Genomic DNA, 16658 nt, shown 5'->3' with positions numbered 1-16658 from the left:
AAAACAAAATGGAAGTGTGTATTGTTAGGATTGGCTTTCCTCTTTTTACCTCGCTGGTGAATTTTGAGCGTAGAATTTTCACAGTTGCAAGAAAATTGGTGCCTGCTTCCATCAAGGCCTGACGTGAAAAATAGGAGGAGATCGAAGATTGGTGAGCAGTGCTTGACGAAGTGGTTGGCCATTGTTTCCAGCTTTGAGTTGGCAAAGCTCAGCAAAAATGGCGCTTCTGCAGTGGACAAGAATAGGATGTGGGTGAGCTGTGCTCAAGGTCATTTGTGGAGATTCTGGGGAAGAGTTGATGTGGCTTGTGGTCAACATGTGACCTACTCCTGTTTAGACAATTAAGAGCCACCCCACATACTAGTTGGGAGGTACAGGAAGAATTAAAGGGAGCATTCTTTTAATGGTATTTGTCCCAATAAAGATATGCTATCAAAGGTAATTATTTCATGACGGCTTGGTTACAGCAGTTGTTTTATCCTGAAATGAAAGTCTGTGTTGGGCGCTTTTGATTGGGAAGACGATCATATCAAATTAGTCCAAATTAGATTTTTGTCTTTATAAAGGTGAGCAAAGCCATGAGCAGTGTTATTAAATTGGTATGTTGTAGCCTACAAATGATCCAGCCCTCTTGTGGGTTAAAGAAGCTATTATTCTGTCCTTTATGCTGACGGCTTCACTACCGATTAGCCTTGTGTTGGTATTCCCCCCCCCCAAATAAATGCTTGGCTCCTTATGATCTTTGTGTATGCAATGATAATATTAATACAGAGTCGTAGGCCCATTCATTAAGAAATGACTCTAAAATGAGGTTGCTTCATTTAAAATTGGAGAGCTGCAGATGTTGTGTGCAGACGTTTCTTTTTCGGAATTAGCCGTATGGCTTATAATTTCCAAGTGGCTAAAGCTCTTGTTAGCGAGAGTGCTGGGGTGTTAAGAATGGCCCTATAAATAACTTTAAGAAGGGAAGTTGAAGGTGCTTCTTTTTAAAGACTATTGTTAACTAAACATTATTGCCAAGCAGATGGAAAGCATTCACCAGCCTGATGTTTTTACTCTAATTATATTATCTCCAGTCCTGTACGGCTCAGTTGAAGAGGTGTATCCAGGGGCCAATTTATAATCATTTAACCAACACCTGTTTGGGAAAAATTGACAGTCAAAGGGCACATTTAAAAAAAAAATCACATATGTTCTTGTATTTACTGCCTCAATGTGAATGTTAGCTAGCTGAAAACAAACTTGGTTGAAAAGACAAAGTCCCTGGGAAAATTGATGTATCACTTTCTAAGCATTTTTATCTATTTTAATTTGGCATGTCTTTTCCACCCTTGCCTTGTGGCTAAACAGGGAGACCACAGCTCAATTTTCCTGCTATGATTTATCCTATCAGTTCCTAGTCTGCTTTTAAATAGCCCTGATTTACAATCTTATAAAATCTTGATGGGAAACTCACCAACCTAGGGACGTAGAATCAGCACTTGTGTGTATGTGCATGGTAGAAGTGAATTCATTTATCTGAGTGCTGTTCTTCATGTAGCCAAAATGGCACTACACGCCTGCAAGGAAAAGTATCATCCCGCTTGGGAACGAACCCTAGGGTTTTCCGAAGTACAAATAATATTTCCAGGGAGTGGGGAGACTGCGGGGAGGGAGAACACCTCAAAAACATCATGGCAAGGACTGAGCCTGTTCAATGGGCAAAGAGTGATAACTGTCTGTTGGCAGAGGCAGGGGCCGTGGAAAATGGGTGGAAGAGGGAATAGAGTGACTATTCTGGCACGAACCATGAATATGCCACACCATTTTGTTACTGATCTCCATGAAGCTAGAATTATTACCTAGCGTTTTGGAACTTTTATTGAATGTTGCTTTTATTGCATGTTATTAGAAGTCTTCATTGTATTAACTGGGATAAATAATAGAATCATAGATAATTTACAATACACAAATAAACAAACTATATACTAGGGTTGCCATATTTCAGAAAGTGAAAATCCAGATGCAGAAGTTGTTGAGCTCCCCCCCCAAAAAGAAATAAAATAAAATGGAAGTTTTTACATATATATATATATATATATATATATATATATATATATATATATATTTGCTTTCGTAGATTTTCACGGGTACAGGAATGCAGGTTTTGGTGTCTTCGGGTGTCTTCCCGTGTAAGAGTTGGGGTGTCTAGGCGACGTTTCGACGAGGTCTCACTCGTCATCTTCAGGCTGGTGCTTTCGGCTTCTTGTTACTGGAACAGAGCAGGATCTCAGTGTTTGAGTTCCTATAAATACTGTTGAGGGGGTGTGGTGTATAGCCTCCAACGTTCTGGGCAGAGAGGAAGTTCCCAGGTTAGTGTGTCTTTTCTTCTTTTGTTCATTAATTACTTGAGGGATATCTTGAGTGATTTCTTGAGTGATATTCTGAGTACCACTTAGGAGGGTCATTAGGTGTGGATTAGTTGCTAAAGCTTTCGTGTCTTGACCTCTTGAGCTTGAGAAGAGTTTTTTCTGAGAAGATAGTGGCACCTCCGGATGCTGCACCCCCCTGCAATCCCTACACAGATCTGGCTGGCACAGGGCACAAAACCACAGCTCGCCCCTATACACGAAGCCAAGCCAGAGCACAACTAAGTGCAGTACAGCCATCTTCTCAGAAAAAACTCTTCTCAAGCTCAAGAGGTCAAGACACGAAAGCTTTAGCAACTAATCCACACCTAATGACCCTCCTAAGTGGTACTCAGAATATCACTCAAGAAATCACTCAAGATATCCCTCAAGTAATTAATGAACAAAAGAAGAAAAGACACACTAACCTGGGAACTTCCTCTCTGCCCAGAACGTTGGAGGCTATACACCACACCCCCTCAACAGTATTTATAGGAACTCAAACACTGAGATCCTGCTCTGTTCCAGTAACAAGAAGCCGAAAGCACCAGCCTGAAGATGACGAGTGAGACCTCGTCGAAACGTCGCCTAGACACCCCAACTCTTACACGGGAAGACACCCGAAGACACCAAAACCTGCATATATATATATATATATATATATATATATATATATATATATATATTAGGAAAGTTGCTAAAAAATCAACATTGCCAATATGGGCTGCCATATGCCCGGGTTTTCCTGGATATTTTAGCCGCTTCCTGATAATTCCAGCCAGACACCATTTTCAGCGGATGAATCTTGGCTATGACTGGGAAGGTCGGACGTATGGCAGCCCTACTATATATGAGATCTTTAAATGTCCACAATACGCATATGGATCATGCTCTGAATGAGTTCTGCAACAGAAGCTCTTTAGCTTTGGGGGAAATCTTGGTATGAGGATCAAACAAGATTCTAGAAGTTCTGACCACTTGCAGGTTTCTGCGTTCAGAGTATCTGGATAATTGCCACTGGATAAGGACTGGAGCTAACCATGGGCATCCCTGTAGCAAGTTTACACTTTGGATAGTCAGTAAATACAAGCCCAAATTAGGTGTCATCACCCAACCATTTATGACTATGAGATAAACCAGGACATTAGCGTTGACAAAGGTAATGCTAACACATTGGGCGAGGGTGGTATAGCTGTGGCTGTGTTCATCATATTTGAGAAGAAAGTGGACTTCTCTCGATTTTGTTCTAAGCTGATGCAATCATATTCTGCAAAGGGTCTGATTTGCACAACAGATAAGACTCCTATTAAAAGTTGCTTCTTCCTCTGTAGCTCATACATTGTTCTCCTGCTGTGGTAAACTGGTTCTCTGTAATGCCCCTCTCAAAACAAAGCAGCAAAGTCAGTGGTCCCTGGGTGGGAACATACACATTATTAAAATAGCAGATAGCAAACACTCTAAAATCAAGTGGGAGTTAGGGAGTTGTGTACTGGTGTGTAAAAGCTGATACACCGTACTATCACGTTGCATTCCTGAATGACCCCGTGTCTTGTTAAGCCTTTGCAGCATTACTGTTTTTCTAAAAATGCAATGAGTTGTTGCGTATATTCGAGGGTTTTTGTAGAGTTCCTTTGCGGGGGTCTTGTACTCTCTGATATGCAGAGAGGAGGCCATAAGAGCTGTTCCGTGAAAGCTCATACAAATTGCCTGCATTTTTGTAATTGCTGGTTTCATTTAGGTTTTGCTGGTAATGGATACTAGGACACAGCAGACATTTATACTGAAGGTAAGTCATTATTTTTTCCTATATCACTTGGTGCGCTGATATTGTCTCCTCGCCTGCCCACAGATTCAGTCAACAAAATCAAGACCCCAAAGTGCCACAGGCACTAATTGATAAAGCCTTGAACAACTTAGGTCCAGGGTACCTTAGGGGCCCACCTGAACCCTTATATCCCAGCTTGATCACTGAGATCATCTGTCAGAGTATTGCTGGTTGTCCCCTGAGTTGGTGAGGCTCAGTTGGCATCAACACAAAATAGAGCCTCTTGCTTGTCTACATGGAGGATAGAGATGTTTGTGTGTAGAAACAAGCCTTAAGGACCACCTCTCTCCATATGAACCTGCCCGGGCCCTGAGATCACCTTCTGAGGGCCTTCTTCGCATGCCTCCTCCAGGAGAGCTCCGGAAGGTGGCACCCCGAGAATGGGCTTTTTCTGCAGTGGCTCCCTGTTTGTGGAACGCTCTCCCCAGGGAAGTTCGGCTGGCGCCTTCATTGTACCCCTCTAAGTGCCTGGCAAAAATGTTCCTCTTCAACCGTGCCTTTGGCTGATTGAGCATCCAATACCCCTTTAAATGTGTTGTGGAAGGGGAGATGTATGTCTTTGTTCTTATTTTTATTATGTATTTTTTATATTGTAGCTTTATGTCGTGAATTGCCCTGAGATATATGGGTATAGGGCGGTATACAAATTTAATAAGTAATAATGATAATACTGAACAAAGGCAAATGTTACATTCTTACCTCTGATGACTTTTGCTTCTGGCCTTGCCAACCACTGGTGTGTGGCCCCCAGAAGCGATTATGAGCCCCCCTGGTTTACATCCTGTTTGTGGAGTTTAGCATACAAGGGGAAATCGCATGACACCGTCAGGCTGAAAAAAGTCCCCCACTTTCCACTTTCAGGATATCCGCCTCCCCTGAACCATCTATGATGCCTTTTATTATTGTGCCTGAGAATATGATAGGAAAAGGTGTTCTGTGAGGTCTTTGTCAGCTAAGGATGGCAATGCAACACCTCCTCCTCCTGTCTCCTGAAGCCATCAAATGGATGCTTATGACCTTTGTGTAGCCTTTGCCAATCTGGTGCCCTCCAGATTTTTAGGACCACAACTCCAAAGCATCTGGGGGGCACCAGGCTGGCAAAACCTGCTTTAGTTTCCTGAAACACATTTTATCTGTATGTTTACCAGTAGCAAGGCTCCCCTCATCACGCTTCCCTTTGCCCGTGCCACCTTTTGAAGTAATAACCTCTTTGGGAAACAAACCGTGTCACGCCATCAAGCTGAGGGAAAGACAGAGCGGTGTGTGCTTGCTCCTAACCCATTAAAAGTGGGTCGGAGTGTGTGTGTAAGGGGGAAGGCTTGCCTATGAAACGTGGGTGGATGTAAAAATTTGCACCTTACTCTCCAACTTAAAGCATGGCACCCACCCACCCTCCAAAATAGATTTTTTAAAAAAGGTCACAGGGAAATAACAGAGTGTCATCCTGATGACTTGGTTTGCGAGAGATTCTAATGAAAACATTGACCCATGTAATTGATTTTAATGGGAGCTTTGTGCCATCTTCTGTTCTCTGGACCTGCGCCAGATGCCATCAGCAGGGCCTCGGGGGACCGAGGGCCATAGAGCAGCAGATGAGTGGCTTCTCTGAAGCCTGGAGTAACTCGGATAGATTAGTTTGGTTGATAAACACCGAGCACAGCATGCTGCAAAGGCAACTGAGGGTACAACTGACCTTTTTGTTCTCTGTCAGGGTCTAAGGAAAAGTAGCGAGTACAGCAGGAAGAGAAAGACCATCATCCCCCGCTGTGTGCCCAACATGGTGGCCCTGCACAAGTACATCATCTCGGAGGAGTCGGTCTTCCTTGTACTGCGCCATGCGGAAGGTGGGTCTGCTGCTTCAGATCTCTTGCAGGAGGGATCGGGGAGGGGAGGAGGAGGAGAACGATGCTGGCTTTTCAGTCAGCAGCATCCCGGAGTTAGAGGGCTGCCTTTCAAGCCAGAGGTTTCGGAGGCACGGCTGCAAAGCACATAAATGCCACACGCCTCTTTCCGAATTGCTTGCTATGTGCAATTCCCACTTTTTGCATTTTTGCGCTTGTCTTGGAAGTTTTCCCCAACCCTCATGAAGCACCAAAACACAGGAGGGCAACAGCTCTCAGTTTAAGAGGACCCCAATACCAGTTAAAAGTTTGGGGAGGGATGTGGGGAAGCCTTTTTCGGCACTTCTGGCACTAAACCTCAGCCAACCTGAGCATTTTACTGCCATGCTAACTCATGGCTTGTTTTAGTGCGTATGAATCTCCTATGCAAGTCCTGCACCTGGGATTTGTAGTGTGGTTGTTTTTTTATGTTTCTGGAGCAGTGTGGTGCACTTACCATGTTTTGACCCATATTGAGCGGCAGCAAATCCCTGTCCTGTCCCAGAAATTTTTATTGAGTTTGTGATATATACATTACTTTGAGGCAGTTTCTTAATGACAGCAGAAGCCTTTTGGCTTTCCAATATGTTGCTCGTTGCTGCATTTCAAAAGTGGCAGTGCTCAAAACCCCCAGCCCAGCTGTGAGTGTGCAAGGCGATGGCGTGTGCAAGGTGGCTGCTTAATCAGCCTTCAAAATGAAATGTGTTGTGCAAAGCAGTGATGATACTCTCAGATAGGTTGTAGCCCAGCTACATCTGGGCAGCCACATGTTCCCTGCTCCTGCCATTAGACTATAAGGAGAGTACTCTTGGCTCAGATCCAAAGTTCCATCTGGTCCAGCACCCCATTTCCAACTGTAGCCATCCAGATACCTCTAGAAATCCCAAAAGCAGGCTCCGAAGGCAACACCTGACCTCTTAGCAGGGAGGCGACCTCTGAACATGGCTCTGTTTTAAAGCAGCCTGGTAAATAAACCTGCAGAACTCCCCAGCTGGCAAAAATAGCTAACTTCCTCAATACATAGTTGCTGCTGATGAAGTGAAGGGCAAGCTGGTCCCCCCCACCCCGAACCCCCTCATTCCATGGACAGAAACTGACCATAGTCAGAGTTGAAACTTACTTCAGCAATGCTGATGGGGCAGCGTCCACCTCACCAGAGAGCAGCAGACTAGGTCAGGGGGCACAGGGCAGGCTGTGTGGCACACATAGCTCTTGTCTCACTCTCGCACTCCCGGCACCTGACATTTGAGGCAGTCGCCTCACTCTGCCTAATGGTTAGGGACGGCCCTGCTTACCTGCTGAAGGCTTGCAGAGGCAGGACAAAGAACTCTGTTCGCCTTACAGCTGTCTGCTGCATTTCTGTGCTGGATGTTGGGGTTGAGGGTTTCCTTCTTTGGGCAACCCACTTGGTTTCCTTGCAAGAGACAGAGCACTCTGCCTTCCCTTCACTAGCCCATGGTAGTTCCCTGAACTCGCCTGCATACAAGTCCATATTGCCCTTGCCTACCAGGCTAGTGCTTAAATGCATGGCTGTTCCTAACATGGGAGAAGTTAAACCCCTTGTAATCTTCGGCAAATGAGCCGGTTTCTGTTCTGTGGTTAATATGCCTAGCATCCATATGAGAATAATCACTGCTGCTTTTAATTTTTATTTATTTTTATTTTATTTTTTAAAGCAAGCTTTTTGTTGAGTTTCCACAGTCAACACAGCAACTGATCTGGTTTTCTAAAAGGAAAAATAGCCAATGGCATCACATAGGAGTTGAAAGCAGCACAGCAGAGTGGTGGCTTCCATGTCTTTAGGAAATTTGCTGGTATGTTCAGGGAACAGGTGGCAAAGAATAATTACTTATTAACTCCCCCCACCCACCTGAATAACACAGGGATTTAAATATTTCTTACATTTAATTAGCCCTTTTGTTCAGAATGGAATGGAGCCTTAAAAAAGTACATTGCTGCTAATAACTCTATATAGCAATCCCTCAGTTTGCGTGGGGTTACGTTCCGGGGATTGCCCCTAAAGCCAAAATCTCATGTAATGGTGGGTGGGATTGCCAAAGTTTGTTTCCTCTTGCCCCCCCCTCACTTTTGCTTAATTCTGGAATATATCCATCCAGTCATGTTTTAGAAATCCTGAGCTGCATTCTGGGAACCAGACTCCAAGCAACAGAAAGCAGCAGTGACAATGTTTTTCTTATAGTCGTATCCAGACATCATAGATCAATCTAGTAGAACCTTATCTCTTCTCTCTTCCTCCCCCCCCCACTGTCTCTCCCGTAACATCTTGGTCACGATGTATTAAATGTCTTGTTAAAGACGAGGACATCCATAAAGTGTCTGTTAGCTATGTCACAAAGCACTTGGCTAGATGTAATGTGATGGAAAGCCAATCTGAGGCTTCACTACTACTTAGCGGTGTCAGTGCCAGAAATTGTTGAAACAGATGCTTGTTTATGCTTAAAAAGAGTTGACACTTCCCAACAGCCACTTAGACGCTGATATCCGTCAAAGACCTCCCCACCCCTGGCCCCCCAGACTCCTTTAAAACAGTCTGGGGGGCAAGGGGTGCGAAGGGCTTTGACGGATATCGGAGTTTAAGTGGCTGTTAGAAAGTGTCAACTCTTTTTAAGCATAAACAAGCTGGAGTTCATATCCATCTGGAAAGCACTCAAGAAACTTCAAAATGAAGATGTTTGCTGTTAGCAGACGCTGATATTGTAGCAGGACAATACTATAGTAGCCTTATATCTTTCCTGTCTACATTCTTAAGGGTCATGCGTGTGGATGTAGAAAGGCACTGTTTTCCATTCTGCCGTGTCTTCGTCTCAGTGCGGCACTGTTTCTTTAACACTGCAGTTCATCTTCTGCCCCAAAGTACATTATTCATTTCACATTATCTTGTCATTAAATTATTCTGACCTGATCATTTTAGTGCAAAGGAAGCACACTGTAAATTGAGCGGTGGTGGGATAATCAGTTGTGTATTGTTTTGTGCACTGAGTGAAACAACAGTGAATATCAGTCATATTCACTGGATTGATTTCTGTTCCAGACAAGGGACAAATAAGTGAATCTCCTTCAATCTCTGCCCCCATCCCCATTTTCAGTAGACTTCTCTGACGTCTCTAGTCAGAAGTACTGCCAGCTATACATTTTGTTCTATGGACAGAAAGCAGGAAGCGCGTGTCCCGTCCCCCCCAAAGACTCTTTTTAGCTTGACACAAAAATTGTTCAGTAAATATAAACCGCTTTTGGGAGATGGCTCTTACCTGGATCTAGCTTGGTGGTGTGTCTCAAGGCAGCTTACAACATGAGAAGATTTACATAATTACAAACACAACAAAAGTAGTCATGAATAATAAATAAAACACATCTAAAAGTTGATGCGTGTTGGTGTCCATCTGCCTCAAGAGACAATGGAGTGTCCCTTCAGGGGTGAAGTCAAACCACTGTGTTAGCAGCACTGGAGTGACCGTTCCAAGGTGCAAATCTGGGCGGAGTGTATGGAGATCCTGGGCTGCCCAGATGACAAGACCCCAATCTTAGCCTCGCCAATTGTGGTCCAGAGCAAAAAGTACACAAGCAAATTGAAGACTATCCATATAAATAACAAATCATAAGATCTAACAGTAAAGATGCAAAAATGAATATCAATAGTAGCAACAGCATGCGTCGTCCCCCCAAGCAAACCCCCAAAAGTCATTCTGTCATTCCCTTCAGTCATTCCGCCCAAAAGTCTGAATGACTGAAGGGAAGCTACATGGATATTTAGATGCTGACATGGAAAATGTCTATTAGACAGCTGGTGCAAGGGACTGGACCTGGGACCTTTTGCATGCAAAGCATGCCCTCTACCTATGAACCTTTCCTAATTGCTAATAAGGTGCAATATTTAAGGAAACTCCTTTGCATCAATTGATTTCCCCAACCCCCTGGTATTTTTACATGCATTAGATGGCCAGTAGTGCACCAGCTCTGCCTAATGCATTTAATTGATCTTATCCATCGCAGTACAAGATAGAAAAGATTATTAGTGTGTCATTTATAAAGACATAATTACATACCCAGAAGGAAATATTGCTCCTCTGTAACCTAGATTGGGCATTTTGAGGTGTCTTTGTATGAAATAAAATCATTGATTCTGTTTCTCTATTTTTTTTAAAAAAGTGTTTACATATTTTTACTTTGGTACCTTTCCCATAACATTCATACAGAAATGACGATATATTCAAATGATTTTCATTGGTTGAACATTGAGGTGTGCATCAACATCGAAAATGGGGTTTTCCTTTATTTTCACTCTCAGCTTCTAAAAACAGTTGTGCGGTGTTTTTTTCCTAACTTTTGGGAGTGCATTGATCAGAGTAATGACAGGTTTCAGAAAGCATCTGAAATTAAGAGCTTAGAATTGTATTTATGATGATGCCAATTATTTATAAAGCGGCATCAGTAAACATGGCACTTTGTAGAGCAAAATGCAGGTCCCTTTCCCCCAAGAGTTTAAAATCTAAATTTAGATGGGCGGGACACAGTGAAAGGAGGCAGGGGAGGGGGGAGTAAATAGCTGAAAGCAAGCAAATCCACTTGCATATATTTAAGCTTTGTTTCCGCTAGGTATGAATTCTTAAGGGATAGAATTCTTGCGGATAGAGCACACGCAGAAGGTCTCAGGTCCCAGCAACTCTGCTTAGAAGACTAAGGTAGGAAGAGATAAGAATGGCTACTGCCTGACACCAGCCACAATACTCAATACAAGGCTAGGCGTATTAAAAGCCTGATGTTATAAGGTAGCATCATATGTTCATAAGTATTTAAGAACTAGAAAACCTCCATGGAAAAGAAGGGACACAATGGGTAGGTGGCCGAGTTTGTAAAAGTAAACGTTAACAGTTGGACTTTAGGTAAATACATGCCCCTGCCTCTGAGAGCTCAAAAGAATTTCTAGTGATATTTCACATTGTATTCCCTCCCTACCTTTTAATATTAATTAATATTAATCAAACATCCTCTTCCTCCTCTTGCTGTTGCTCCTCCTCCTCCCCGCAGTATGTTTATGATTTGTTAAGCTTGTTAGGTGCTTGTTGCCTGAAGGTCTCCTACAACACATTTAAAAACATAAATATATTAGATCATAAAAACCAAACGAAACTGATGACTTCAGATGATTGTGTCAGACAAAAGCTTTCTCTGAAGTGTGACACGGTTTGATAGCGTTCGCTTATTACTGCCTGGTGGCATGGTATATATTTTTATATATCATGAGATTTTATGCTTTAAGTTTCATACAAATTTGTGTAAATAAATGCACAAAAGAGAAACAATTAGTCAACTAGCAATAATATGCTTCCTGAAGTCTTCCATTTGGGAAAATAAAAAAAATTCCTTCCAGTAGCACCTTAAAGACCAACTAAGTTAGTTCTTGGTATGAGCTTTCGTGTGCATGCACACTTCTTCAGATACACTGTGTATCATACCAAGCTCATACCAAGAACTAACTTAGTTGGTCTTTAAGGTGCTACTGGAAGGATTTTTTTTTTATTTTGACTATGGCAGACCAACACGGCTACCTATCTGTAACTCTTCCGTTTGGGGTCCAACTTAAAGCTAATTGATGCTCATTTAGAGGTAAGAGTAAGGCAGGCAACTATTGACAGTTGCTTGTTTGCAAGGTTGGAGATGGGAAGGGCTTGACGAGATGGTCAGCGCAGATATATTGCTAATTTGTCTAAGCAGGGTTAGAGAATTAGAAGCAGACTGGAACGTAGTACGGACTATCTGTCATATGGGCATTCAACCTCTTCTCTTGCTTTCAACCATTCTTAACCATGGGTGCAACAACCTAGGGTTGTTTATTTCTTAACCTAGCATTTAGAACCAAGGGCAATTTGATGTTTTCCTGACATGCATGTCTGTAAAGGAAACACAATTAATCCCAATTACTTTATTTGTTGTAGGAGGCAAGCTGTGGTCTTATATCAGTAAGTTCCTCAACAGAAGCCCCGAAGAAAGCTTTGAAGAGCCCAAATCCAGAAGATCGAGTTCTACCAAAATACATTTGCACCAGGCAACTCCTAGCCCTCAAGATATTGGCAGCAGCATTGACTCTAGAGGAAGCAATGGTGGTAACATGCTGAAGGTGTTACCGCTGAAGACCAGTCTCACTCCAAGTTCTCAAGATGGCAGCAGTAACCAGGAAGATGGCCAGGAAAGTTCTCTCAAGTGGATTGATTCGGGGTCCAGTTCAGAGGAAGAATGCACTACAAGTTATCTAACCTTATGCAATGAATACGGTCAAGAAAAGGTCGACCCCGGATCGTTAAATGAGGAGCCTGTTCTGAAAACAGACAGTGGCATTCTCATTACCAAAGAACAGGGAGGCATCAAGGCACGTGATGAGCCTGCCAGTGGGAATTTGGGGTCCCCATTCACATCTCAGGAAGTAAACTTTTTTGCCGACGACGTTGATCAAGAAATTGTTAGTCCCACCCGAATATCAGAATCGTTAAGCAAATCCAAGAACAGTCCCATGGAATTCTTCAGAATTGACAGCAAAGACAGTACCAGTGAACACCTGGGGCTGGATTTTGGAGATAAACTTTACAGCTTAAAATCTGAGTCTTTGAAACAGTTTTTGTCCATGCCAGATCAGGAGAAGAGCCTCGATGCCATAGAAAACAAACTGGCCCCTGCCTACCAGGACACAATCAGCAGGGGCTCCAATGACTCAGTGCCCGTGATCTCCTTCAAGGATGTCGCCTTCGACGATGTGAGTAGCGTGGACGAAGGAAGACCTGACCTTCTGGTCAACCTGCCAGGCCTCACGGAGCAAACGAAAGAAGCCACGGCAGACGGGCCGGCTAAGCTGGCGGAGCAGAAGGGTGACAATTTGGAGAGCAAACTTTTGGAAACCCCTGACGTCTTGCAATTGAATAACAGCGCAGAGCAATGCAGAGGAGGCCTTGAGCCAAAGGTGGACCAGGTGGTGGGAGAAGACACTCAGGAAGCGATCAGGACATTCCACAGAGCTGCTAGTGACCCAGTTGGCTCCGGGGATAGGACTCTCTTTCAAGGGCTTGGAGCAGCCTCTGCATCATCACTGGATGCATTCAGTGTGCAGGGAAGGTTGCTGACTTCTAAGGCGCAAGCGGGTGCTGAAGAACGTAGCTTAGATTTGGACAACGAAGCTGTTCTGCTGTTTTCTGATCAGGCGGAAGACTTGAGTAAAGAGGAAACCGCCTCTGCTATGTTTCACAAAGCAGAACGCAAAGAGTCGGGTGCGAGGGGCAGAGGAGAGAATGAGATACACCAGATATTTCAGGACCTCGACGAGAGATTAGCGCTAACCTCCAGATTTTACCTCCCTGAGGGCTGCGTTCAGAGATGGGCAGCTGAAATGGTAGTAGCCCTTGATGCCTTGCATCGAGAAGGAATTGTGTGCCGTGATTTGAACCCAAACAACATCTTATTGAATGATCGAGGTCAGGAACTTCTGCAAATGCATTTCTTTTTATTCGCTGTTGCTTCCAATTAACTGAGTAGGCGTTTTATCTTGTAATTAGTATCTTCATTTCCTGTCTAGAGCTTCATTATCAATGCAGCAAATTCACCCCCAGTAATAGCTTCTAGTACTTAATGATGCCATTATTCTTAATGATACTGTTTTTAGCTACAAAAGGAGTAATTACAGTTCACTTCTGCAGAAAATGGAAGGGAAAAATGTTTTGATTTCTCCTGTCGTTTTGTTTTTAGGACACATTCAGCTAACGTATTTTAGCAGGTGGAGTGAGGTTGAAGATTCCTGTGACAACGATGCCATAGAGAGAATGTACTGTGCCCCAGGTTAGAGCAATCACCTCAAATGTTTCACTTGGAAAACAGATTAGCAGCTTTCATTTTCTCATGGAGCTTTCATCCCATCCCACCCTCTGTTCCTTGGGAATACAAGCTGTTCAACATCTTCTAGCTCTTTTTTATTTTTATTTTTAATACGTTATTTTGGAACCTGAAATGCTGATAACTGAGTGTTGTTTAGCTGGAGAATGTCACTGAGAATTGTAGATTTAACACATATGCATTAAGGTTCTGAAAAGCCATGTTCTTTTAAGAGTGTGCAAACATCATCTATGTGTACTCCAGGGATGGGGAATCTGTGCCTCCGGTGGTGTTGGGACTCCTATTCCCATCAATTCCCATCAGCCCCAGTAAGCATGGCCAGTGACTTGGCATGATGGGAATTGTAGTCTAGCAACATCTAGAGGGCTTGAGGCTCCCCATTCCTGACGTTATTCATGGAAATGAGGGGGTTGTTGTTAAAATATATCGTGCTTTGGGGGACATGTCGAAAATGCATTATGTGCCTTCTTGTACTATCTTGCACAAGAGATGTTCCCAGTAGACTGTGTCTCTGTGATGCTGAATGTGCCATGGATTCCCAGTACATCCAAACACAAGTAGCCAGGGGTGTACAAGAAGTGGCAGTGACACGTCTTTTGTGACCTTTAAAAGTTCTAAAGATAATGTGGCGAGAATATGCTTTGTGTAGACAAATTTTCATGTCAAGTAAGCTGGGCTCCAGAGGAGGAAGGCTTAAAGAATTGTGGTGTTTCAGATTGGGAAATGCTTCTTTGTGAAAGAAAGTACTTCTTTGCACAGCATGTAGTTGAACTGTGGAACTCGCTGCCACAGGAAGCAGTGGCGGTGACCAATTTGATGACTTTAAATGAGGATTAGACAAAGTTCATGATGGTAAAGGCTATGCTTCTGAATACCAGTGTCTGGAAACAACGGGTGGGGTGGGGGTGGGGGTGGGCAATGCTCTTGTAAACATTAGGAAGAACTTCCTGACAGTAAGAGCTGTTCGACAGTGGAATTTGCTGCCAAGGAGTGTGGCGGAGTGTCCTTCTTTGGAGGTCTTTAAGCAGAGGCTTGACAACCATATGTCAGGAGTGCTCTGATGGTGTTTCCTGCTTGGCAGGGGGTTGGACTCGATGGCCCTTGTGGTCTCTTCCAACTCGATGATTCTATGATTCTATGATTCTTGTGCTCAGGTCCTGCGTGTGGGCTCTTCACAGGCACCTGGTTGGCCACAGGACGCTGGCCATATGGGCCTTTGGCCTGATCCACCAGGCCTTTTCTTATGTCTTATGAAGGCAGCCTGAGACATTAATCAAGGAAGTGTCTGCTGAACATCCATGGGGAGACTGTTCTGTAAATAGGGCTCCCCAGTGGAAGAAGACCCCACCTAACGAATGAATAGGGAGATGCTCGGAGAAGAGCTTCAGAAGATAACCTTAATAGGCTGGCAGATTCACATAGACAAAGGGCCTCTTAGGACTTTATAGGTCACAGCCAGCACTTTCGCCCAGAAATAAATTGGAGGCCAGTGCAGTTTGTTTCAGCACCAGTCTTTTTGATGAACATTTGTCAGTATCCCAGTTGTTGCATTCTGAACTAGTCATATTTTCCCAAAACACATTTAAAACACATTGTGCTAATCTAACACAGATTAGATCAGATAGGTCTCTCTCAGGTGCAAGAGCCAGTGGGGATCTTATTGCCTCAGTAGGCCAGTGGGGTTCTAGAACTAAACTTCATACAGTGGTACCTCGGGTTACATACACTTCAGGTTACAGACTCTGCTAACCCAGAAATAGTGTTCCAGGTTAAGAACTTTGCTTCAGGATGAGAACAGAAATCGGGCTCCGGCGGCGTGGCAGCAGCAGGAGGCCCCATTAGCTAAAGTGGTGCTTCAGGTTAAGAACAGTTTCAGGTTAAGTACGGACCTCCAGAACGAATTAAGTACTTAACCTGAGGTACCACTATAATCTCATTTGATAAATTGCAAAGGGTTGGCCTTTGCCTGTCAGGGACTTCGGCAAACTTGATAGGCAGAACTGCATATTCTTTGCTTTTAATCCTCTAAAATGTAATGCAGTTAAGGAGGCATTGCTGCTAGGAATCCCTTCTTTCTGGAACTTTGATCTTAGTTCTAAAAGCACAGATTGCGTTTGCAAACTTTCAGTTCTTAAAGTCATATATGGAAGCATTGCTTTGAGTAATGTTTACACGAATGAATGAATTTGAGTGGCACGTGCCAATATGTATAGTCACATTGTACAGCTCTGGCTGTTTGACTTAAATTCTCACCTCTGCCCTGCTCTGGCATGTACACACACACAAAGACACACACGTACATCCTGTTTTCTGTGTCCATATTTTCTGCTGGCTCCTAATGCTTCAGGTAGCATCATTTGGAATTTTAACACTGTCAAGCCTTTTCCAAAGGTTACTGGCTTCATAAAGATGGAGCTAACCTTTTGTGAGCATTTGTTTGTTGCAAAGCAGAAAACAAGAAAGCTCGCTACAGTCAATATTATAATAATATCTTATTATTTCTGAAGCATTTTTTTTAAAGCAAGGCACTGTACAATATGCTAACATAAGATTAACTGTGACAAAACCCTATCTGCAGACTTACAATATAAATAAACAGGTCTGTGAAGAAAAGCAAGGCAGGGGATGTAAGGCAAGAAACTGCTTAAGTATTTATAGATTACTAAATCTTGA

General features: G+C 43.4%; 1 protein-coding gene across 1 annotated transcript in view; it reads left to right on the top strand.

Annotated features, from left to right (window-relative positions):
• RPS6KC1 (ribosomal protein S6 kinase C1) overlaps window positions 1–16658 on the top strand; it is a 108674-nt gene that overhangs the window by 74196 nt on the left and 17820 nt on the right. The window contains exons 10-13 of the mRNA XM_081185976.1: window positions 4126–4173; window positions 5924–6056; window positions 12047–13570; window positions 13842–13931. Of these exons, the coding sequence (XP_081042102.1) occupies window positions 4126–4173; window positions 5924–6056; window positions 12047–13570; window positions 13842–13931 (1795 nt within the window). The remainder of the gene's footprint in view (window positions 1–4125; window positions 4174–5923; window positions 6057–12046; window positions 13571–13841; window positions 13932–16658) is intronic.

Source organism: Podarcis bocagei (genome assembly GCF_964188305.1).
Source record: "Podarcis bocagei genome assembly, chromosome: 3".
NCBI lineage: Eukaryota > Metazoa > Chordata > Lepidosauria > Squamata > Lacertidae > Podarcis > Podarcis bocagei.
Note: the sequence above shows the minus strand (reverse complement) of the source record. Positions and strands in the feature narration are given on the sequence as shown.